At 41.5% G+C, this 24,431-nt stretch overlaps 1 protein-coding gene across 3 annotated transcripts in view; it reads right to left on the bottom strand.

The window, feature by feature from the left end:
- The window catches only part of heatr6 (HEAT repeat containing 6), a 74,221-nt gene that overhangs the window by 44,849 nt on the left and 4,941 nt on the right, over positions 1-24,431 (bottom strand). The window contains exons 1-7 of one of the 3 annotated variants that reach the window (XM_060847734.1): positions 18,501-18,531; positions 18,359-18,405; positions 14,674-14,781; positions 9,566-9,706; positions 7,316-7,431; positions 5,710-5,824; positions 2,678-2,779 (exon numbers count right to left, since the gene is read on the bottom strand). In XM_060847734.1, coding sequence (XP_060703717.1) covers positions 2,678-2,779; positions 5,710-5,824; positions 7,316-7,431; positions 9,566-9,706; positions 14,674-14,712 — 513 coding nt within the window. In that variant the 5' untranslated portion in view covers positions 14,713-14,781; positions 18,359-18,405; positions 18,501-18,531. Of the gene's footprint in view, positions 1-2,677; positions 2,780-5,709; positions 5,825-7,315; positions 7,432-8,685; positions 8,753-9,565; positions 9,707-14,673; positions 14,782-18,358; positions 18,406-18,500; positions 18,532-24,431 lie in introns of those variants that run through there. The other 2 variants (XM_060847733.1, XM_060847735.1) reach the window with 2 other exon arrangements.

Genomic DNA, 24,431 nt, shown 5'->3' with positions numbered 1-24,431 from the left:
TGGTGGAGATAAGGCATTGGGGGCCAGGGAAGCGAAAATGATGGAGGAGGTGGAGGGCGTGGGTGGTTTCCCGAATGTAGGTGGGGAGTTCTTGGACTAACGAGGATAGGACCGTGTTGAGGTACGCGGAGATGAGTTCGGTGGGGCAGCAGCAGGCTGAGACAATGGGTCGGCCGGGGCAATCAGGTTTGTGAATTTTGGGCAGGAGGTAGAAACGGGCGGTGCGGGGTTGTGGGACTATGAGGGTGGAGGCGGTGGATGGGAGATCCCCTGAGATGACAAGGTTATGGATGGTCTGGGAGATGATGGTTTGGTGGTGGGAGGTGGGGTCATGTTCAAAGGGGCAGTAGAAGGAGGTGTCCACGAGCTGGCGTTTAGCCTCAGCAATGTAAAGATCGATGCGCCAAATTACCACCACGCCTCCCTTGTCTGCCGGTTTGATAGTGAGATTGGGGTTGGAACAGGGGGAGTGGAGGGCTGCACGTTGCGAGTGTGAGAGGTTGGAGTGGGTAAGAGGGGTGGACAAGTTAACGCGGTTAACGTCGCGGCGGCAGTTGGCTATGAAGAGATCAAGGGCGGGTAAGAGGCCAGCACGGGTGTCCAGGTGGATGGAGTGTGTTGGAGGCAGGAGAAGAGGTCATCAGAGGGTGGGCGAGAATGCTGATTGCAGAAGTAGGCGCGGAGGCGAAGGCAGCGGAAGAATTGCTCGATGTCTCACCGCGTGTTGAACTCGTTAATCCGGGAGTTTAGGAGGATGAAGGCGAGACTCTGCTGAGGACTAATCTTTCATCCTCAGAGACGGGGAGGTCTGCAGGGATGGTGAAAATACAGTAGGGCTGGAGCTAGGACCTGGTGTGGGGCTGGAGCTGGAGCTGGGAGTAGGGGCAGGGTTAGGCATGGGGGCGGAGATCGGCACGGGGGCGGAGACACATGCAGCTTGGTCATTGTGCGGGTGAATGATGACACTGGGGGTGGAGGTAGATGCGGCGACAGCAGAAACGGTGTTGTTCCCGGTGGCAGTGGACCCTGCGGAGGCCAAGAATCTGTCGGCGATGGTCTTCCTGGTGATCATGGAGGCGGTTGTCTGGACGGCGATCGCGGAGGCGGTTGTCTGGACGGCGATCGCGGAGGCTGCATGGTCAGTGGGGGCGGAAGCCAGCCATTCATGTCTAGCTACATCTTAAATGACGCTTTCATGCCCACTTCCACCTGCTCCACTAGCAACATGCTCCAGGCGCCCACCACCCTCTGCGTAAAGAACTTTCCATGCATATCTCCCTTAAACCTTTCCTCTCTCATCTTGAACTCGTGACCCCTAGTAACTGAGTTCCCCACTCTGGGAAAACATTTTTTACTATCTACCCTGTCGATACCTCTCATGGTTTTGTAGACCTCAATCAGATTCCCACCCCACAACCTTCATCTTTCTATTGAAAATAATCCTAATATACTCAACCTCTCTTCATAGCTAGTGCCCTCCATACCATGCAACATCCTGGTGAGCCTCCTCTGCACCCTCTCCAAAGCATCCACATCCTTTTGGTTATGTGGCGACCAGAACTGTACGCAGTATTCCAAATGTGACCGTACCAAAGTCCGATACAACTATAACATGACCTGCCAACTCTGGTACTCAATATCCCGGCCGATGAAGGAAAGCATGCTATATGCCTTCTTGACCATTCTATTGACCTGCATTGTCACCTTCAGGCTACAGTAGACCTGAACACCCTGATCTCTCTGTACATCAATTTTCCCCAGGACTTTTCCATTTACTGTATAGTTCGCTCTTAAATTGGATCTTTCAAAATGCATCACCTCACATTTGGCCAGATTCTGGGCAAATCTGCCATTCCTCTGCCCAACTCTCCAATCTATCTATATTCTGCTGCATTCTCTGACAGACCCCCTCACTGTTTGCTGCCAATCTTAGTGTCATCTGCAAACTTGCTAATCAGACCACCTATACCTTCCTCCAGATCACTTACGTATATCACAAACAATAGTGGTCCCAACACAGATCCCTCTGGAACACCACTGGTCACAGTTCTCTATTTTGAAAAATTCCCTGCTCGGTCTCCTGCTGCCCAGCCAGTTCTCTATCCATCTAGCAAGTACACCCTGGACCCCATATGACTTCACTTTCTCCATCAGCCTACCATGGGGAACCTTATCAAATGCCTTACTACAGTCCATGCATATGACATCTACAGCCCTTCTCTCATCAATCAACTTTGTTACTTGCTCAAACGAATTCTATTAAGTTGGTAAGACATGACCTTCCCTGCATAAAGCCATGTTGTCTATTGCCTGATAAGCCCATTTTCTTCCAAATGTAAATAGGTGCGATGCCTCAGTATTTTCTACAGCAGCTTCCCTACCACTGACGTCATGCTCACCAGTCTATAATTATCTGTATTATCCCTGCCACCCTTCTTAAACAAGGGGACAACATTAGCAATTCTCCAGTCCTCCCAGACTTCAGCCATGTTCAAGGATGCTGCAAAGATATCTGTTAAGACCCCAGCTATTTCCTCTCTCACTTCCCTTAGTATCGGAGATAGATCCCATTTGGATATGGGACCTTGTCCACCTTAATGCATCTTCTCTAGATCTATCTACTGTTAACATATTCTATTCAACAATGTTAAACTGTTATTAATTTAGAAATATTTACCTTTAGAACTGCAAGGAGATTCCCTAGTTGATCAGTTTGCATCAGATTAATCCTCCCTGCATTCAGAATGGAATGGATGCCTTTCAATGCATTTTGCAACAACTGAAACAAGAATTACAACCATGTCAAGTTACTACCAGAGAATATGCAGGTATCCTAATCTTCACTTACAGGAAAAAGTCTGAGTACAGTGGCATGGTGAATTGATGCACGATCACTTGATGCAAGGGCAGTGGAAACATAGTCAGTGCTAACATTGCGACATTCCCAACTATTAGCTTTACTTATGTGAAAGATCAGGCACCACGCCAGTGGGGGAAGCATAAAATCAGAGCAAACATCACCTATCTGACAATCCCCAGAAAGTGGCAGTGATCCAAGACTTGTAGAAGAAAATTAAACAGGAGATAAATTCACAAAAATCCTCTGCTTAAAGAGTCTCAAAAGAAATCCTTTCAAAATCTCTTTCGTGGCTCAATGGATAGAAGTATCGTATGGTGTAACACTCACCAATATAAACAGACTGGGAGGGGCAACAGATAGAAGCCATGCTTCCAGGTCCTGATCACTTTCCGATGGCTTCTCTTGGAGAATGCTCATTCTATGGATATTGGACTTAGAAAAGACCAGACTCACACAGCCTTTGATCTCTTCCACACTGTTTCAGAAGATAGAATCGTGTAGAACAAAGTCTCCATTTTCATCTCTTCCAATTTTCTTACTGTACAGTGAAAATTCAGATCACAAACATTGGGTTCTTTGCAAACTGAATTTTGTTTAACAGGTTGTATGCACAATTGTCAACAGTCAGGAACAACTTAACTGACTGTGACCTGTAAGGTCTTGCTTCCTCACAAAAGCTACTTTTCTGTTGATCACATGCAGCAGAACTTTGTTTCATAACAAATTCTGTCACTAGAGTCCTTGCGCATATCAGTAACCACATGATACACTTTGGAACATTATTATACACTAGATGCTTTTCATCACATCATAGACACTTCCCTCAATCTAAGGGAACAGAAACATTGTGACCAGTTTGCTGAAAAGAAACAAACACAAAACAAGGGAGTTCACTTAGAACAGTGCTGGCTGTTGAGACAGCAAATCTAAGACACTGTGCAATGTCAACTCAAAACCAGGCTGTCACATGGTGAATTCTAGCTGAGCAAAGCTATCACAATGAAATGATGAGCAGAAGGTCAGGTAACATCCCCACAAGAACACAGGTAATAATCAAAGGTCCAGCCACATCCCAACAGTTAACTACGTGCTCTGTGTCAGAGCCTATGAGCAGGTTGCAGCACTGGGATTAACAATTAATTTAAAATTCTTATTATATTTGTTTGAATAATGGCAGCAGTCTTAACATTGAAGCTGTGCTACTTGCCAAGATGAAGAGCAGCAGAATAAATATGCAGCAAGCAATACCCATGTTATTTTAATGGGAGCTAAAATAGGACATTCAAATCCCCGAGTCTGATCCACCATTCAGTAAGATCATCTGTTTGTATTCTGAATTCTACATTCCCCCCTACCCATAACCTTTTATTTCTCTGCCTAAAAAAAATTTATTCACCTCGGTTTTAAAAATATTTGAATATTCCCTAGATGTCCCTCATTATCGGACATAATCTGGATATCATGAGCTGTTTGTGGCCATGAAATTGTGAATGTCATGAAAACAGCAACATGAGTTTTCATACTGTCTGACATAAGGAAAGAAGAAAGACTTTATGTATTGCACATATGTAATAGATACAGGGCCTTTCACAACCACAGGACAACCCAAAGCACTTTTCATCTCACAAATATTTTTAATGTCTACCTGCTATTTTAATGTAGGAAACGAAGTGGCCATTTGGGCACACCAAAGTCCCCCTAGCAGCAAATTACGGAACTGGATTTATTGCTTTACTTAGAGTCATAGACCTGTATAGCATGGAAACAGATCCTTTGGTCCAACTCGTCCATGTCGACAAGATGTCCTACATTAATCTAGTCCCATTTGCCAGCATTTGGCCCATATCCCTCTAAACCTTCCTATTCATATACCCATCCAGGTGCCTTTTAAATGCTGCAATTGTACTAGCCTCCATCACTTTCTCTGGCAGTTCATTTCATACATGCACCACTCTCCACACGAAGAATTGATTAAGGAATAAAGGTTAGTCAGAGAGAATGATTTTGCTCTATGAATCATCCTCTGAAATCTTTTACATTCACCTGAGAGGTCAATCAAAGCCTCAGTTTAACAATTCATCAGACAGATGGCACATCAATTCCCTCAATTCTGTACTGGGTGTATCAGCTTAGATCATGTGCTCAAGTGTCTGAAACAGGACTTGACCCCACAATCTTTCTGTCATGCTAAGGAATTAAGTGATGGCCAGATAATTCCCTACAGAAAATGAAATGAAAAATACAGGTAGTTCTGGGATAATGGATGTTTCAGCAGCGCAATTGGCTATAACTTCGCTGAAAAATTAGGGAACGGTATTTTGGTGTACATTTACCTCTGTTGGCAATAGCACGATTCCAGCGGGGATCGGTTTGTGCGCTTCATTCTGCGCATGTGCCGATGTTCTTGCCATTCTGCGCATGTGCCGGTGTCTGCGTATTTGCAACGTTGGTGCCAGTCTGCGTGCCATTCTGCACATATGCTGATGTAAGCTGCCAACAGAGCTGCTTTCTGAGAGAGATACTGTACAAAGAGCAGCTTTCTTACATTTTATAAATGTACTGTGTTAAATTTACTTTTGTTTTGTTAATAAATATGATTTCAACCTTCATTCAGGCTGAGATATACTTTGCATTAGACTTCTGAGAGATTTTTGAATGACCATGGGCGATATTTTTGCTGGTCTGCCCCAATTTTCCCATAGGCCCCATTATTTCTATTAAGCGAGGTTTTGCTGGAATGCAACTACCATGTTATTTAAAGGCACCTCCCAGCAATTAGCTACTTAGCAGCAGGAGCCAAACTTGTATTGAGATTAGAAATAATTGTACCATCACACTTTATTAGTTACCTTACATACGGTGACATCATCAACATCAGGAGACCTTGGGTTCCGCATCACAATGAGAAAGGTCTGTAGAGCCACAGTTTTGTACGGTTCATCCAAGTACGGCTGTCCAGGCACACTATTAGCAAGAAAGTGAAATAGTCCTTTAAAATTTTAGTGCAATATTTGCATTAACAGCTGACATCTGTCAGATACACATTCTCAGTTTATAATAAACCGATGGAAACCCATGAAGTGTAAATTTAATCAGCCCTTCCTAAAAGTAGGAGAATGGTTTAATGTACTTTTATATTATGCTTGTGCTGTTAACGACATAAATGCAAGTGCATGACACCAGAGACAAATCTGGCAAATTTGCTTTGGTCAACTGTCATGAACACCCAGGGATCGTTGTTCCTCAGCCTTGAAAGGTTTCTATTGTGCGTCAGATGAAGGGGGTCACAGGAGAGTGGGGCCTGTGCGTTTGGAATACAGGTCAGAATCGTACAGACTCTGGTCTCCATCCTATTTCCTAAACAAAAAGTTTAAGGACCAAAAAATCAATATTGGTTGCAAATAAAATGTATTTTCTAATTCCCATCAACACAAAACATCTTGGTCAAACCTCTTTTCACCAGTGCCTTGACATGCACAGTTTGTAACAGTCTACTCGATGCCTAGCCATAACTTGCCACGGCTTCTTCCACAGCACCTTCCAAACCCAAGGTCTCTGCCCCCAGAAGGACAAAAGAAGTAGACGCTTAGGAAAACTGCCATTTCTAAGCATCTTGTATCATCTTGATCTGGAAATATTTTGAGATGTCTTCATCACCACTGGGTCAAAAGCCAGGAAGTTCCTCCCAAACAAAAACTGTTGAGTGTCTACATCACATGGACTGCAGAGGTTCAATATTACCACTTGACAAAACCTTTTCAAGGCTAATCAGGGATGCGCAATTAATGCTGACCTCATCGGTGATGCCCACATCAAATCTGGAAGTGAAAATTAGACTCAGACATGGCAACACGAAACTATCATCAATCATCATGAAAGCCCATCTGGCTCACAAATGTCCTTTAAAGAAGGAAACCTGCTATTCTTACCTGGTCTGGTCTACATGGAGTCCAGACCCACAGAAATGTAGTCAATTCTTAACTGCTATCTGAAATAGCCCAGCAATTCATTCAGTTCAAAATGTAATTAGGAATGGGTAACAAACAAACATATCAGCAATACCCACAACCCAAAAAGAGAATTAAAAAATGAATTAATAATTTAATCAAAAAAGACATAAAATTCCATTGTCATGCCCTGAAACTGTAAAACCAACAATCTTTGTCGTCAAACAGTTCTTCAACTTAACTATTAGATGGAAGATTGCATTTTAACAGGACAGAGCAGTGCATTCCAAGTAGTGAACAGGCTGTTTCATTTTGTTACTAATTCATATCCTGTCAGCCTACCAGGGAAAAGCTTTGAAGATAAACTACTCTAAATCTTACCCCCCAGGTGTCTTTCCATTTCCTAAAATGGCACTAGCCAGTGAGGAATATAAAGGAATTGAAGTTTAAATATTTGCTAAAATTATAAACAAACCTGGACCAAATTACTTTATATTTGAAAACTTACCCAAGACAGAGATTAGCCATGCAATATACCGCAGCCCTCCGCAGGTCCACGTCTGGCTGGGTTGGTGCGCTAAGCTGAAGTAAGATTCCTTCTTTCCCCAGCAGGTCTGGAAGGAACTAGATGAAAGCACAAAATACATTGCAAATTAACTGATTGACGTTAATGACCTGCATGCCTCTCAGCATCACAGGGAAAAGCAAAAAGAAAATGCATATGAAAACAGAAATGTAGGGAAAGGCAGTGGTGTAGATCTGTCAGTATTTGCAAGGAATAAGTTCAGGTTGTCCCTTTAGCCAGACACCTCAGTAGAAAGAAGCTTCCCTTAAGGGTTTGAGGAAAGGATTCTGCTGAGATGCATGGCAGAATCTGGAGCAAAACCCAGTTTCACCAAGTTCCTGCTCCCATTACTTTGTAAAGAGAATCCAAGCTGGGAGCTACAGTACTTCTTGCCCTTTTCCTAATTGGGGCTGGCAGTAGTTTGAGGGGAGTGTCCTGAAGAATCTGTATGGCTTCTCTGGGAGTACAATCAGTTTCACACCTCGATGGGACCAGTCACAAAATGCCTGTGGAGAGCTGCAATGTCACAGCATTTCATCACAGCCCCAATTCTTCAGGGGGAAAATAATCCAATTGATCTAATCCTACAGTTTCCCCTCTTAAAAAACTGGAATGCTACTCTGAAGTTCTGCTGCCAACGCCGGGCTAAAGACCCAGGAACCTGCCCTTTTTAGCCAGATAGCAACATCCCCAGAGTTTGGAACAACTATCAATAGACAGAGGCTCCACCTCATTTATACAACATAACAGTGTCAGGAAACATAGCTATCTATGACTACGTCCATTTCAGATAAAAGGCCTGAAACACTGATCTGACCTTTTTCTCTTCAGATTCTGGTATTTCTGTAATTTTCTGACTTTACTGCAGATGTACATGATTTCCTTCCTATTTATTTTTTCCATTTCCATGGCAACAGAGCAAAAAAACTAATTCAATGGGAGTTCAGCAATATTCATTATTAACATGACCAAATGAGCTAAAATCTCTGCATCCAAAATGTTTGGAAAAAAATTTACATTTCTCCCCTCTCTTCTAAGTACATTCAAAGAATCACATAGCACAGGAAGTGATCACTTGGTCCAGCCCATTAAAAGAGTGAAGAGTGAATCGATTCATCCCAGCAACCAATCCACCACCCACCTACCCTGTCACCCTACTCACACTCCATCACTCTGCACCTTTTCCCTTCTTAGTTATATATAAATTGCCGTTTGAAAGCTACTATTTAATCTGAACCCTCCATCTTTTAAGGCAGCACACTCCAAACAGTTCAAGATTATTTCTCCTTGTTATCCCTCTTTGACTCACTTACCCTCATTACAGGAAGTCTGGAACAAAACTGAAATTCCTAGAACAGCTCAACATGTCTGGCAGCATCTGTGGAGAGAAATCAGAGTTAATGTTTTGGGTTGAGTGACCCTTCCTCAGGCCTGAGGACCTTGAGCAAGGGTCACTCAGTCCAAAATGTTAACTCTGTTTTCTCTCCATAGATGCTGCCAGACCTGCTGAGCTGTTCCAACAATTTCTGTTTTGTTTTTGAGTTAGAGGATCTGCAGAATTTCCTTTTTTTTAAAAAAACAGGAAGGCTGAGCTTCCACTAGAGAGATTGCAGAGGAGATTCATCAGGATGTTGCCTGGGTTTGGGCAACGTAGCTGAGAAGAGAGACTAGATGACCGGTGATCTTTCCTAAGAGCAGAGAAGGCCAAGGGGAGACCTGACTGAGGTGTACAAATTCATGAGGGGCACAGATGGGGTAGATAGGGAAAAAGCTTTCCCCTTTGTAGATGGGTCAATAACCAGGGGCAGAGTTTTAAAGTAAAGATCAGGAAGTTTAGAGGGAAAATGTTTTCACCCAGGGACTCGTGGGCATCTGGAACTCACTGCCTAAAAAGGGCAGGAGAGGCCCGAACCCTCAAGATGTTTATGAATTATTTAGCTAACGACTTGGAATGCCATAGCATACAAGGCTACAGACCTTGTGTTGGACAATGGGACCAGAAATAGATAGATAATCAATGTGGTTATGATGGGCCAAAGAGCCTTTTCCATGCTGTTGAAAACACTATGACTCAGATCAGGGATCAAATCTGCATTTTGCATGGCCTGCTTGACTCTGGTCCACACTGAATAACCAACCGATATGGCCTGCAACACAACATTTCCCTTTTAAAAAAAAAGGAAGCAACCGTACCTTTTGGCATCGTGTCCCATTACCATAGACAAGGGCAGCCACTGCCTGCAGTATTTCCACATGGGTCCAGGAGTTACACTGCTGCAGTGCTCGGATGCAGTAGGAGAGTAGGAGATCCAAACTCTGTTCATCCACTGTCACCTTGGGACACAACAAAAATTAATTCCCCAAATGTCTTGACCAACATTCTTCTCTCTAAAAGCTCAACAGAAAACAGACCAGCTGGCCACCTATTGCTAACAGTGGCTTCCCAGAAGAACATGTCATGTAATCTTCACCCTGTATCTTTAAAAACAGAAGTCTTAAAAACTTCTCTACATTTCTTTTATAAGCCATTAGGGAATATTTTGCACTGCCCCCAAACAGTTTCTGTTAGAGTATTGAATGTCTCAGAAGCCAATTCAAGCAGACAAAATGTCTATGGATCTCCCTTATCGGGAGATGTTCTTCCTGATTGCTGTTCTCCAGCTATCCTTATCACTTTGATGAAGATGAACTGATCAGAGAGAACTTGTAGTGATTGGTGGAAGGTTATTTTGATGTAAATAACACTCCACAAATCACAACTAGTGATCTAACTTGGTTAATTTTGTTTTGAAGAGTTTTGCTAACAAAGCTTATAAGGGAGTGTCCACTTATTTTAATATCATATTCCAGAAGCATTTGATAAGATTCTAAACAAGAGATGCTCACATAAATGAAAGGGTGTGGCATTGGAACCAACCTCTTGACAATGTTGGAGAACTGTTTAGGAGTCAGGAAACAGAGAGAAGGGATAATGAGTATGTTCTCCAATCTGCAGGATGTGACTGATGTTCCCCAGCGTGCTGGACCGGGGTCTGTATTTATCACTGACTTAAATAAAAGGAAGCGAGAACTGTCCATCTAAGTTTGCTAACACCACCAAGTGAGGTGGTGACATGGTTAACAGTGAAGATAAAGCAGTAAGAATAATTGACAGCTTAAATGAGTGGATAAACTGTGACAGATTGAACTTAATGAAGGGAAATGAAAGGTCATTTTCTTTGGAAAGATAGGTCTGAGTATCTTCTAAACTGTAAGGAACCAGAAACCGTGGAAGAGCTGTGAGATTGAGGGATCAGTGTTCAGAAGTTACTAAACGTTAGTGGACAGGTGCAATATCAACAGGAGACAGTAAGGACTGCAGATGCTGGAAGTCAGAGTCAACAGACGTGAAGCTGGAAAAGCACAGCAAGTCAGACAGCATCAGATGAGAAGAAAGTCAACGTTTCACACTGAAACCCTTCGTCAGGACTGGGGAGGGGGATGGAAGCGCAGAAGTAAAACTGAAGGGAGGAGAGTGGGGCTGGGGGAAGGGTCGGTGGAATGGTGATAGGTGGATGCAGGTTGGAGGTTACTGTGATTGGTCAGTGGGAAGGGTGGAGCAGAATAGGAAGCTGCGCAGGTTAGAACAGGTCAGGGGGGTGAGGAGGAGGGGAGGGGCTAGACATGGGATAAAGCTGGAGGAGGAGGGACTTTGAAGCTGGTGAAGTCGATGTTGAGGCTATTGGGCTGTAAGCTTCCCAGGCAAAATACAAAGTGCTGTTCGTCCAGTTTCAGTTTTGCCTCACTCTGATGGTGGAGGAGGTCAAGGAGGGACATGTCACTGGGGGAGTAGGAGGGGGGAATTAAAGTGGATGGCAATTGGAAGTTAGGGTATGCTCCACATATTGGTCCCGGAGTCTCGGTTCCATCCTCCACCAACTGGTACTCCAAAGCATAACAGAATTTTAAAGGATGTGGAATCAAGGGGAGGCATGATGGCTCAGTGGTTAGCACTGCAGCCTCACAGCGCCAGGGACCTGAGTTTGATTCCAGCCTCAGATGACTGTCTGTACATTATGTACATTCTCCCAGTGTTTTCCTCCCACAATCCAAAGATTAGATTAGATTAGATTAGATTAGATTACTTACAGTGTGGAAAAAGGCCCTTCGGCCCAAAAAGTCCACACCGACCCGCCGAAGCGCAACCCACCCATACCCCTGCATTTACCCCTTACCTAACACTACGGGCAACTTAGCATGGCCAATTCACCTGACCCGCACATCTTTGTGACTGCGGGAGGAAACCGGAGCACCCGGAGGAAACCCACGCAGACACGGGGAGAACGTGCAAACTCCACACAGTCAGTCGCCTGAGTCGGGAATTGAACCCGGGTCTCTGGCGCTGTGAGGCAGCAGTGCTAACCACTGTGCCACCGTGCCGCCCACGACATTAGCAAAATGTTTGCAGTGGTTCATATATGGAATGAACTGCCAGACAAAGTAGTGGATGCAGGTACAGTTACACTGTTTAAAAGACATTTTGGATAAGTACATGAATAGGAAAGTTTGGAGGGATAGGGACCAAAGGCAGGCATGTGAGACTGGTTTAGTTTGGGAACATGGTCAGAGTGGACTAGTTGGACGAAAGATTCTGTTTCCATGCTCTGTGATGCTATGTTTTTAGTTTTGTGACTCAGCATGAGGTTATGTTTAACACTAATGTTCTTGAAAAGCTTTTAGCTTGACGCATAACTTTGCGGCAGCTTGGTAGCTATTGTGGGTGGAACTTAATATGTTCTGTGGCGATAAGCTGGGAGTTTTGAAAGGGGAAATTCTTGAAATGGGTTGTTCACTCCCTAACAGCATTGTGGATCTACCTACCAAGTGGATTGCAGTAGTTCAAGAAATTAGCTCACACCACCTAAGCGGCAGCAAATGCTGGCCCAGCCGGCAACATTCACATTCCATGAAAGGATGTTAAACATAAATAGGGATTTGCATGGTGAAGATTAATGGCTGTCCCAACATGGCCCCCTATCCCCTCCTCCACATGAAGTCCAGTGGAGAAGGGTCAAAGACAGTCTTCCACCCGGAGGTTAACTTAGTGCTGACTTAGAGACCTTGGCTCTGCCATGTCACGTAGTTTGAAGAGGAGGGAGGGGTTCCCTTTTTCTAAGGTATCGAAATCCAATGAGATAACTCATCAATGGGAACTTCCTTAGGATGTCATCCCTTGTGTTTGACAAAACCCTGTGTTCTCCCTGTCACTGAGTTGCTTGGCTTGATTAGCCTTCTGCCACTCCCTTTGATCCAGGGCTCCAATGATGATTCTTCAAAACAGCCTCATTGCAGTATGCGCAGTGGCTCTGTTGCAGTGGTTAGGTTTGTCATGCAGCTAACACAGTGCTGTATTTCAATACAACTTGTTATGAGTAACCAATGCCATAAAGTTTTTCATAAAAATTCTGTTTTCTTTAATAGTGGATGTCTAAGCTTTTGTGGAAGCGTTGGTGTTCACATCGATAAGATCCAGTGTTATTGGCATTCCAATTATTGTATTAGATGTTTTTTAATTGAGATTAGTTTAGATCTTTTGAAAATCTTTGTCAAATGTATTTCTGCATTTTCTTCTGTACAGACACAAAGTTGATACATTTTTAATCATCTACGCTTTCTTTATGACAGTAGTATGGAAGGCAAGTGGTGAGGATGACAGACTGCAAAGCAAATTAAACAGGTTAAGCGAGTGGGCAAAAACTTGGCAGATGGAATGTAATGTATGAAACTGTATGGTTATTTCCTTTTAGTAGAAAGAATAGAAGAGGTGAATATTATTTAAATAGAGAATGACTGCAGACAGCTGCAAAACAAAGGGATTTGGAATCCTCATCCAACATAATCTTGCATTCAAACTTAGCAAGAGTAGGGAAGGCCAACAGAATAATGGGAAAATATAGATGCATTGGGCAGGTGGTATTTAACACTGATCCACTTTGGAAGGAGAAACAAGATGAGGGAGTATTTAATGAATGGTAAGACCCTCAATAGTTTTAGAGAAACAGGTTGAATGGAATGTTTAAGTAGGGAGGTTTTGTCAAAGATATGCAGGTCAGGTGGACTGGCCATGGGAAATTGCCCATAGTGTTAGGTGTATTAGTCAGAGGGAAATGGGTCTGGGTGGGTTATTCTTTGGAGGGTTGGTGTGGACTTGTTGGACCAAATGATCTGTTTCCACACTGTAGGGAATCTAAGCAGGTAAGGGGGCATTAAGATAAAGTGGTGGAACCCATTTGTCCAGCTGCAATCGTTATTCCCAGTTTCCATTATTAAAATTCTTCATCTTAGAACAGAACAGACAATATTTTTAAACACAACAACTGTATTTGTTGTTTCGTTATGGTTCACAGTGGCCTCATTTCTGGTGCTTTGAAGTGCTGTTCTACGTATACTTTTCCATTTTACTACCTTAAGGGCCCATGAAATAACCTCCTAAAGGTTTGTGTTCAAGGACAAAAAGCCCAAGTCTTTCTTTAGTCTTCAGTCTTTGGGTACTAACCTTATAACTTCTATTTGAAGCACTTCTGAGTATTGGAATATGGTTTTGTGAATATCCTGCTCATTGATACTTCTATCAAATGGCTATATTTCAAACACAATCTGGAGATGGGAAAGGCAAGTGGCACAACAGCAAAGCCCCATCACGTCTTACTCAACATCTTCACACACTTTCCCCTAGGGTTCATTAGAGCAATTTCTTTTTCCTCTTCTTCTGAGTCCAGGCTTTAAATGTTAAACTTCTGCCATCACTCCAGACGATTCAAGCCCATGGTAGGGATTGAAACTGTGATGTTGTATGTCAGATGGTTTAGTATCCCAATGCTACCCATTCAAACAAACCCGTTATGATACTCTAACTCCATTTCCTATCACAGGAAAAAGACTTAACCATTCAGTTAGTTAATGTTACATTTTTTTTTAAAAAATCAACCTGTTCAGGAATGTTATGACACATCTCTGGCACAGGTGGATTTAAATTTGGACCTCCTGGCGCAGTGGTAGGGACACCAACACTGCTCCACAAGAGCCGAACATATTGCTTTATAACCTTTGATATTTGTAACCATTCCGTTCACTACTATTAGTGAATAAGATAGGCATTTACTAGACTTTCTAATGAAACAAATAGATTAGTTCAATGTGTCTGAGCATAAGTACTTGAAAACAGAGTAGTTGAAAGGGAATTAGAAACCAGTTAAATGCAAACAAAAAAGGGACTATAAATAGTAGGGATCATAAATATAATAGTTTATTTAGGTTCCTACCTGTAAGCGGTTAAGCAAATGATGGATTAGTTGACACATTTTGTTTACGAGGTGCTCCTGGTTTAACTGGACAAGTCGACAGGCTTGGACAAGTAAAGAACATACGTGCTGCAATTGAGATATGAGAAAAATAAGACGACTGAGACTTCTCAAAAGTTCATCCTTCATCCAAACAACCTTTCAATTAATTCATTCTCAAGGTTGAAGGGTTATTTATAATTTACAGTGATAAAGAGTTAGAAACCTGCCACAATTTAGATAAGACCTGATCAAACAATCCACCTTACATATTAGTCCTGTAGTAAAGGATTTCTTGCAATTTCAGGTTACATTTTGTTGACATCATACTGAGATGATTTACATCACTTGCCTTCCAACAGTTTATACCTGTATTCCATGTCGTGATTTAAATTGCAATTTTCTGATTTTTACACTTCCATATCAGTTCCTATCTTAAATACTCGCAGACGTAATCCTCTTAATCACTTTCTTCAACATTGCAGCTCTTGTAGTGCGATGACATTTAGAATTTAAAAAATTTACTTACTTCTATTTAGCCAGCAACAGTGACAAGCCACTTTCTGCTGAGTCTCCAGATATGCCACAAAATCCCTGCCCCCTGCATAGCTTACTAATTGTCCTGATTCATTTTGGTTCCCCAGTGTTCTTACACTGGAGCGCAGGTTTGCATTACCATGCATGGGCTCTCCAGGCCATTGTTTTATTTTAAAGACAAGAAATATCGATTTTCCATTACTGCAAAAAAAAATGCCAGTAAGAGCTTCCACTGGTTCAGTGTAGGGCAATTAGAGGATGTTAATTTGAAAAACTGAGATCTGATTTCCCAAAAGGGAAACTCTCCCCTTTCTAAACTGGCATTCTCCAATGGACCTACACCAAACGGAGGCACTGGACAGTATAAATTCACAAACTCTGTATATAGTACATGCCCCTGTGGACCATGTTCATGCACTGACAGTATATGTTTAGACAAATAGATTTACATTTTCTAAATTGAAGACCTCTGACTAATCTGTAGTGACATACTAACCACAGATAAGGAAGGACAGTACTCTCAAATGAAGGACTAGCATTGCTCTCTCAAAACCCAGTTAAATATAGAAGTGCCCTTAATAATAAATGAAGACCAGAAATAGATATGAAGTTTTTTTAAAGGAATGGCTTTTTTAATTCTGTGATATCATCAGTTTAGTTACTGTACTGCCATCAAGGCAATGTAGGGAGAAAATATTAGATCCAAACCAGTCCATCTGAAAATCACGATTCTTGCATGAAAAATCAAATACCGCAAATCAATACCACAACAGTACTGCTAGAAGCAAGCTTTTATTCACCATATCTGATTTTGCAATTATTTTATCTTTTCATAGGATGTGGACATTACCAGCAAGATCAGTACAGTATTAAACTCTTCTGCTGTTCATGCAAAATACTCTTTTCAGGTACAACACCATTTGACAAGTCCAGCATTTATAACTGTACCCAGATTATGTGCACAGTTGACAGGAGAAATATAAAGATTTCACTTGTTGACCATTCACTTTAACGAAATCCAAGTGAAAACATTCCAAGTGAAACCCAAGCATTATGTGGAAACAAGATCTCTGCATTATGTCATTGTCATGCATATTGTTGAATAGTACTAATAATAATCCTGCTCTTATAAATAAGGTGTTGACCTCCATTCCACACAGCTGAAATACTATGCTGATATGACTTATGACACTGACCAGTGAGTTTAACAGGCAAGCAGTTATTAATCCATGAGCATTGAATTTCAGCACTGTATTACTATGTTAGCATATATCAATAATAATATTTTCCAATACTAATATTATGTTATATGAAAGTGACTGGAGTTATATCAGTTAATTGAATGATTGGCTTACAATAAAGAGTAATGCCAATAGTGCGGATTCAATTCCTGCATCGGCTAAGGTTACTATTAAGAGCTGTCTCTTCTTGCCTGAGACGTGGTGACCCTCAGGTTAAACTCACCATTAGTCTTCTCTCTCTAATGAGAGAGTAGCCTCATGTCCCCTGGGACTATGGTGACTTTAACATCATTGCAAAGACCTAAAACTTCCCAAGATCTAGTTGGAATATGCAACCGGATCAAAATGTTTCATGGAACATCTATCAAACCTTTACATGGAGAATTAGAGAGAAAAGGAGCCCGGCACAGCTATTTTGATTTCACTTTAAATTTGTTTTATAAAATGAGAAAGACCCCCCAATTCCTGAAGCATTCTTGAAAGTCAACTGCTTAAGGGGAAATTACACAAACAGGGCAGAAAGTGTTTTTAATATTAAATCCTCCTGCAATAACAGAAGCAGGAAAAAAGTAAGTAAGTGTAGAAAAATGTAGAATGCAGAATTTACAAGATGTACTCTCCACGTGCAATATTTCCAAACCCAAATCTGGTGACCCTGTGAAACATTCAGAGATGCCAAAAACAAATTTGAAAACCAATACGTTCGAGAGTCCATAATGGATTTTCCTCAATTCTCAACTTATTAGTGAGATGGCACCTGCTCCTGCTTTATGGCTGCCAGAAATAAATAAGGAGGTACAAGCGTACCAGTGTTTTGCATTTGTATGGCAGGCCATAAATTCATATTTAATTATATCTGATCATAGTTTTGCTTCACATTGAAGCTGTGGCTAAAATGCAAGTGCAACTAGACTGTGGGGGAAAGCAGAAATAGTCCTGAACAGCAGCACTATAAACATTCCAATCATACCAGGGTGATCATCACCAAAGGCAGGTTGAGTGCCCACTCATCTATTTCTGACTTTTCGTTCAGCGGTTATTGGTGTCACTTACTGGGTCAGCATTTATATCCCATCCTTAATTGCCCCTTGAACTGACTGTTTTGCTAGGTCATTTTCAGAGGGCAGTTTAGGGACAAGCACATTGCTGTGGTTCTGGAGTCACAGGTAAGCCAGACTGGGCAAGAACGACATATTTCCTTTGCATGCCTGCTCCCTGCAGTGCATCCGTCTCCCCTACGGCATACACACAATCCGTTGAAGAGAACACTGGATTGGTCTCTAACTTTTTAATGAGTGGGATCCCATTAAGCTAGTTGAAACTGATACCACCAGAATGCAGGTCAGGTACAGATAATAAAGGATGAGACCTAACAAGAAGTTGCAGTGTTGGGAAAAGATCAATTACAATGAGACAATATAAAACAGCAACAACACCTATCACACTTTTAATGTGGATAATGGCTGAAGCAACAGACCCAATGACAAGGCTCTGGTGATTGTCTGAGAAGTTATACTCAGTAGCTCTCAAAGTCAACAACATATTTAAGAGCCTGGTCATTTGTGAGTTTTGCAGTGCTACTTCAGCTTCCTAATATCTTAACATCTTGCTCTTTAGCTAAATTCCATTTTTGCTTTTTTTAAAGCACTTGGATCATTTTTCTGCATGAAGTACAATAGAAACACAGACAGTTATTTGTGGAATGTATATTCCACTGCAATGTTTTTGATCTTCTTCTATCACTGTAAATTTCTTATGGACTCATCCTATACCATCTGCACCTGACCCTCAGTCTTGGTGTAATTAGTTCCAGCGAGCACACTGGAATTTATTTTTAATTCACTCATACAACGTGGGTGTTGCTGGCTCAACCAGCTTTTACTGCCTACCTCTACTTGTCTTTGTGACGGTGGTGCTCAGCTGCCTTCTTGAACCGCTGCAATAGACCCACAATAATATCAGGTCGAGAGTTCCATAATTTTGACCCAGCAACAGTGAAGGAAGGTTGTTTCTTATGAAGATGATCATTACCTTTCTTATGTGTGACATGCATTGAGCATCAGTAAGCAGGTTAGTGTTAAGCAGGTGCTGTTTGATAGCACTTTGATAACACTGCTGATGGTACTTTCCATCACGTTTCTGATGATTGAGGCTAGACTGATTGAATGATTGAATTTGTCCTGCGTTTTGTGTATAGACACATTGGGGCAACATTCCACATTGTCAGGTCGGTGCCAGTGTTAGGTACCTGTACAGGAACAGCTTGGTTAGGGATGTGGCAAGTTCTGCAGCACAAGTCTTCTGTGCTATTGCAAAATGTTGTCAGGACTTATTGCCTTTGCAGTAACCGGTGCCTTCAATAATTTCTTGATATCACTCAGAATGAAATGAATTGGCTGAAGATTGGTATCTGTGATACCTCTGTAAGGCTCCCACAAAAGTCCTAATCATTGATGGACATTTATGCAGAAGATGCTGAACACAGACCACAGGATACATCGTGATTTTGGCTAATGCCCACAAGTTGGTCTCCAATGCGCACACTCTACATGGAAAATATAGGACATGGAAAAAAAGCATTGAATGTTAAAACAAAAATGTTTCTTTTTAAAATGCACACATACCAACAAAGTGAAAATTAAATACCATTCCCAGAAACAAATTAAGCCATTCCAGCAATCATTACAGGATAGGAACAGCTAAAAGAAAAATCCAAATAGGAAGCTTTACTTGGACTGTAACAGCCTTAATCCTCTTTTATGTAAAGCATGCTGAAGATTGCTGATGGTCAGTTTCATGATTTGACCAATAACAGTGTATTTTTCCAGGTTACATCATACAGAGTGTTGGTGAGGCAGCACCTGAAGCACAGTACTCCCCTCCGTACCCACAGGGGATACTTTCCAAGACTCAACACGGAAGCCCAAAACTGTGGATAAGTGCAAACCCATTCACTTAAATGGGAAATTTACCTTCCCAGCAGCCCCTGGTCCCTGGTTCTGGAACATTCTCTATAATATGGTCAGGCCACTGTAAACTGTGGATATCTGAAACGGCTGAAGCCGAACCCACAGACACAGCATCCCTCTGTGCAATCACCCAGTTTGCCACCATCTGTTAATCAGGACTCTAGAAGAAAGATAGATATCGCCGATAGCTAAAGGAAAAGAATGGCAACAGAAAGACCAGAAATTGAAGGCATGGTCAGGGAACAACAGGATAGCACAGGCAGCATAAAGGGACAGGGGGTGCAAAAATGAGTTCAATTTTAATGCTTATCCTGCTAATATTATGGACTATACAGTTCTCAGCTTTGATCCCCACATCTGAGAAAGAATAACTTACTACTGACTGGGATTCAAAAGAGATTCACCGGGCAGATTCCTGGGATTTTATGGAGAATGACTAAATAGATTAGGCTATTAATCATTAGAGTTTAGAGATATGAGGAGATACCTTTGTTGAAATCTAGAAGATTCTGAGGAGGCTTGACAGGCTGGATGTTGAGAAGCAGTTTCCTCTGGTGGGGGAATCTCGAAAGGGGACATAGTCACAGAATAAGTGGCACTCATTTAAAACTGAGATGGAAAGAATCCCTTTTCTCAGGTAGTACTGAACGTCTTGAATTCTCCACTCCATAGAGTTGTGAAGGCTAGATACTAAAATTATTTAAAGACAGGATAAATAGATTTTTGAAACATTAAGTGCGATGTTCTTAAAGGATGTAAAAAGGACGATGAGCAAGAATAAACTAAAATGGTTTATCTGTAAAATTTCACAGATATTTTGATGATATCACACAGGCTGCACGGTAAAATCTCAGTGCTGTTGTGCATTGGAGCAAACTTAAGAAACCTTGAATCAGCTGCTGACTGGGAACCCCCCAGTTTGCCTCCATCTGTTAATCAGGACTCTAGAAAAAAGATATCGCCGATAGCTAAAGGAAAAGAATGGCAACAGAAAAACCAGGAATTGAAGGCAGGGTCAGGGAACAGCAGGACAGCACAGGCAGCACAAAGGGACAGGGGGTGCAATTGTGAGTTCAATTTTAATGCCTATCCTGCTAATATTATGAACTGTCTGAAACCCTTAAAAATCAAAATTGTCCACATCTGTAGTCACAAAAGAAGAAGATCAGGGAATGCCAAGTGGGAGAAAGTAACATTAGTCAGGTTCGCCGTTCAGTCCCTAATTGGTAATAATTAACTGCGACTGACATGGAGAAACTACAATCCGGAAAAGTTTCTTTTTTGTTTGAAAATACATTCACAAAAGGCATATATTATACTAATTATACACAAATACCAGCTGTTATTCTCCATAGAATGAGATCTTGTTTTTGCCCCTGTAAGCCAAACTAATTTTGTAATCTGGCAAGCATGGGACAATATGATAAACTACATAAGTCTGACTTGATAAAATTTAAAATAAGGCTTCCTGTTAGGTAATATATGAGGACAGTACAAATTAGTACAAAGTTCTTTTAGACATAATGACTGGGTATGATAATCTACCTCATGATGACCTAATTTTAAAGTTAATTTATGCCATACAGAGAGTAGAGACTACTGGGCAATGTCTGTAGCCATCCTTAAAGCCATTTGGGATTAGAATATGGTAAATATGGATACCTAAAAATCAGAGATAAACAATTACTCAGTAGCGTAGGCAATTAGTCTAATAACCATTTGGAATTGGTTATATTATCATGCAGCACTGAAGTTATAGCTCAAAGATGAAACTCATACTATCTCCTAAAAGTGACAGTCTAACCACTTGTCCTTGATATTCAATTGTACTACCATCATGCACCACCAACAGTCTGGGAGTTACCACTGTACACGAGTCTTACTGGATCAGCCATTTAAGGACTCAGTGAGAAGAGCAAGTCAGAGGCTGGACATTCTGCAGTGAATAACTTGCTACCCGATTCTCCAAAGCCTTTACACCAATTACAAGGTACATGTCAAGAGTGTTATAGACTACTCTCCTTTTACCTAGATGAGCGTAACACCTGCAATACTTAAGAAGGCCAAGAGTTTCAAGACAAAGCAGCCCACATGGTTGTTGGAGGCTGAGGGATGGCATTATAGAGGTTTATAAAATCATGATGGGCATAGACAAGGTATTTTTCCTGGGGTGTGCAAGTCCAAAACTAGAGGCATGGGTGTAATGTGAGAGGGAAAAGATTTATAAAGGGGCAATTTTTTTCATGCAGAGGGTGGTGCATGTATGGAATGAGCTGCCAGAGGACGTGATGCAGGCTAGTACAATTACAATATTTAAAAGGCATCTCGATGGGTATACAAATAAGAAGGATTTGGCGAAATATGGGCCAAATGCTGGCAAAGGGGACTAGATTTATTTAGAATATCTGGTTGGCACGGACAAGTTGAACTGAAGGGCCTGTTTTCATGCTGTACAGCTCTAGGATGCTATGACTCTATGACGTCACCTTGCAAACACATGATCTCTTCCTTCTAGAAGGAGAAATGCAGTAGATGCATGGGAATAACACCATCCTGACTTGGAACCATGTCACTTCCTTCACTGATGCATCATGATTTTGGAGCTACCATTCATAAAGTTTGTGTAAGTTATTTAATCATACAGACTACAGCAGTTCAAGAGGGCAGCTTATCACTAACTTCTCAAAGGAAATTTCGAATCAGCAAAATACACTGGCCCTGCCAGCGATACCTATATCCTGTGAGTGCTATTAAAAAATGACTACCAGACTCTGATAGAATCTGACAGTGTTTCAGATGTTTCAGTGAGTGATGTGCTGGGCTGCAACCAATAAAAAAAAGGTGATGATAGTCTCTATGGTCAGGTAGAAAGAAGATCCAAGAAGGATATCATGCAGCAGGATTATCACATTTTCACTTGTGTCCTAAATCGACAAAAACACCAACCAAGCCTGTTAATTGTGTATATTCCAATATTATGCAATCTAACTATGTCAGTGGGTTTCCGAGTGTTCCTGGAATGCATCCAGGCATCAACACCTGTCATCAACCAGATTATGCAAAACATACACTCCCCTAAAGACTCTAGAAACTGATGAGAATGAGCGAGGGGAGGGCAACATCTGCAAGGACTTAATTGTTACAGACCCTCACATCTATTAAGAACCTCATGATTGACTCAGTGACAACCTGCTTCTCTGCAGCACACGTTCTATTAGTAACCTCCAGCATCCCATCACCCTTCTTGGAGATAATAGTGGGCTCTAAAATGCAGCACAGCTGGGTGGGAACAACTGACCTGAAGGGAAAAGAAAAACATACAACTTATGTCCTGATATCATACATGCAGGAAAACTGCAGTGATTGCCATTTGGAGAAAAGTCAAATGAAGTTCTGACATACTCATAAGTAGTACCTTACATCTATCTGCACTAGATATTGCAGTATTTGGCTGTTGAGCAGTCCCTCTACTGGACTAATCTTCATGAGGCTTGGGCTAATAATCCAGGCAATGGGAGTCCAAGAATTTGAATTGAGTTTGAAAAATTTAAAAACAAAATTTCAGTGCCAGTAAAAGTTAGCATTGTCATTAAAACCCAACTGGTTCTCTCATCTCTAGCAGGGAAGGAAACCTGTCCATCCTCACCTGGGCTGGTACATGTGTATTTTAAGCGTAAGCAACTCTTAACTATCCTCTGCAGTGACCTTGAGAGTTACACAGTTGTCTCAAACTTTCCCAGTGCAGTCGCAGATAGGGAACAAATGCCACCTTAACAGTGACGGTCTTCATTCCAACACTTACATTTAAAAAAAAACACAGAACAGCATCGGGAGACTGATTTGGGTAGACGTGCAGTATTTTCCAATGATTTATACTGCATAAGCAGTGCTTTCATTAAACAAACTACACTTTACACTGACCAAGCTGCTGGAACACCAGTGATAAAGTCCCTTTCTCCCCCAGGGGGTATGGTTAATTCTGCAGTCATCCTCTCCTGGGCCAGTTTAACAGTTTACATTATACATAAAAAGGTATCTCAGATCCTTTTTATCTTTGAGAAACTAATTTCATTTCTCCTTTGTCACCATTTTGAGATTCCTCAGGTATCTCGTGCAAACTGATAGCAATCAATGAGTTATGTTTTTTTTAAATCAAAAAGCAATGTTGCTTCAAGATTTAGCACAAGGATTTCCAATGAATGCCTCAGTCATACCTTGGTTTCAGGCTGGATGGACAGCAGTCACTTTTAAATAGCAGAAATTATCCAAGTACGTCATGTGATTGTGACAATAGGTCATGAAACAGGGAATATTAAAAGCGCAAGTCTTATAACCCAGTAGTTAGTGTTCTGGTCTCTAAGCCAGTAGCTCTGTGTTCAAGTCCAGTTCCAGGACTTGATAGCCATGGAAGATGTATTCATGGTGGAGTCAAAGTAGTTGATTATCAATCCACAAATACTTTCAATACATTTACAGCAGGCACTAAGAGCACAGAGTCTCATGGTCAACAAGAGTCATGTGGCAGCCACAGGCTGCCCTCCAAAGCAAGTGTTCCCCTCATTTCTATGTACAGCCAGAAGGAGAACTTTAATGCAAACAAAATATACAAGATGTACCAAAATATCACACTAGAAAAAAAAAGCCTGCCAGAACTACATAATCAAGTGGATATTCAATGGAAAGCGCTGCAGTTCCATAACAATCCAGCCAAACTAAAATCAATTCTTCTTTCCCAGTCACATTCTTTTGAAAGTCCCCCTGTAGACAGATGCATAATTACAACAGTTCCACTCGACAAAGCTTACTAAAGGCTTTGTACAATTATTGCTTGAATACAAATCTTTAATGTTAGAAATTATTGGACATTTCCTGCAATGTTTTTCCTTGGTGCTAGATCAACAGAACTGCCTTTTTTTTAAAAAAAAATCAACGAAGATATTGGAATATTTATAATCAGTTCTTCTGTGCAGTTTAAAATTAGAAACATATTTAA

This window comes from Hemiscyllium ocellatum, chromosome 31 (assembly GCF_020745735.1).
Source record: "Hemiscyllium ocellatum isolate sHemOce1 chromosome 31, sHemOce1.pat.X.cur, whole genome shotgun sequence".
Classification (NCBI taxonomy): Eukaryota; Metazoa; Chordata; class Chondrichthyes; order Orectolobiformes; family Hemiscylliidae; genus Hemiscyllium; species Hemiscyllium ocellatum.
Note: the sequence above shows the minus strand (reverse complement) of the source record. Positions and strands in the feature narration are given on the sequence as shown.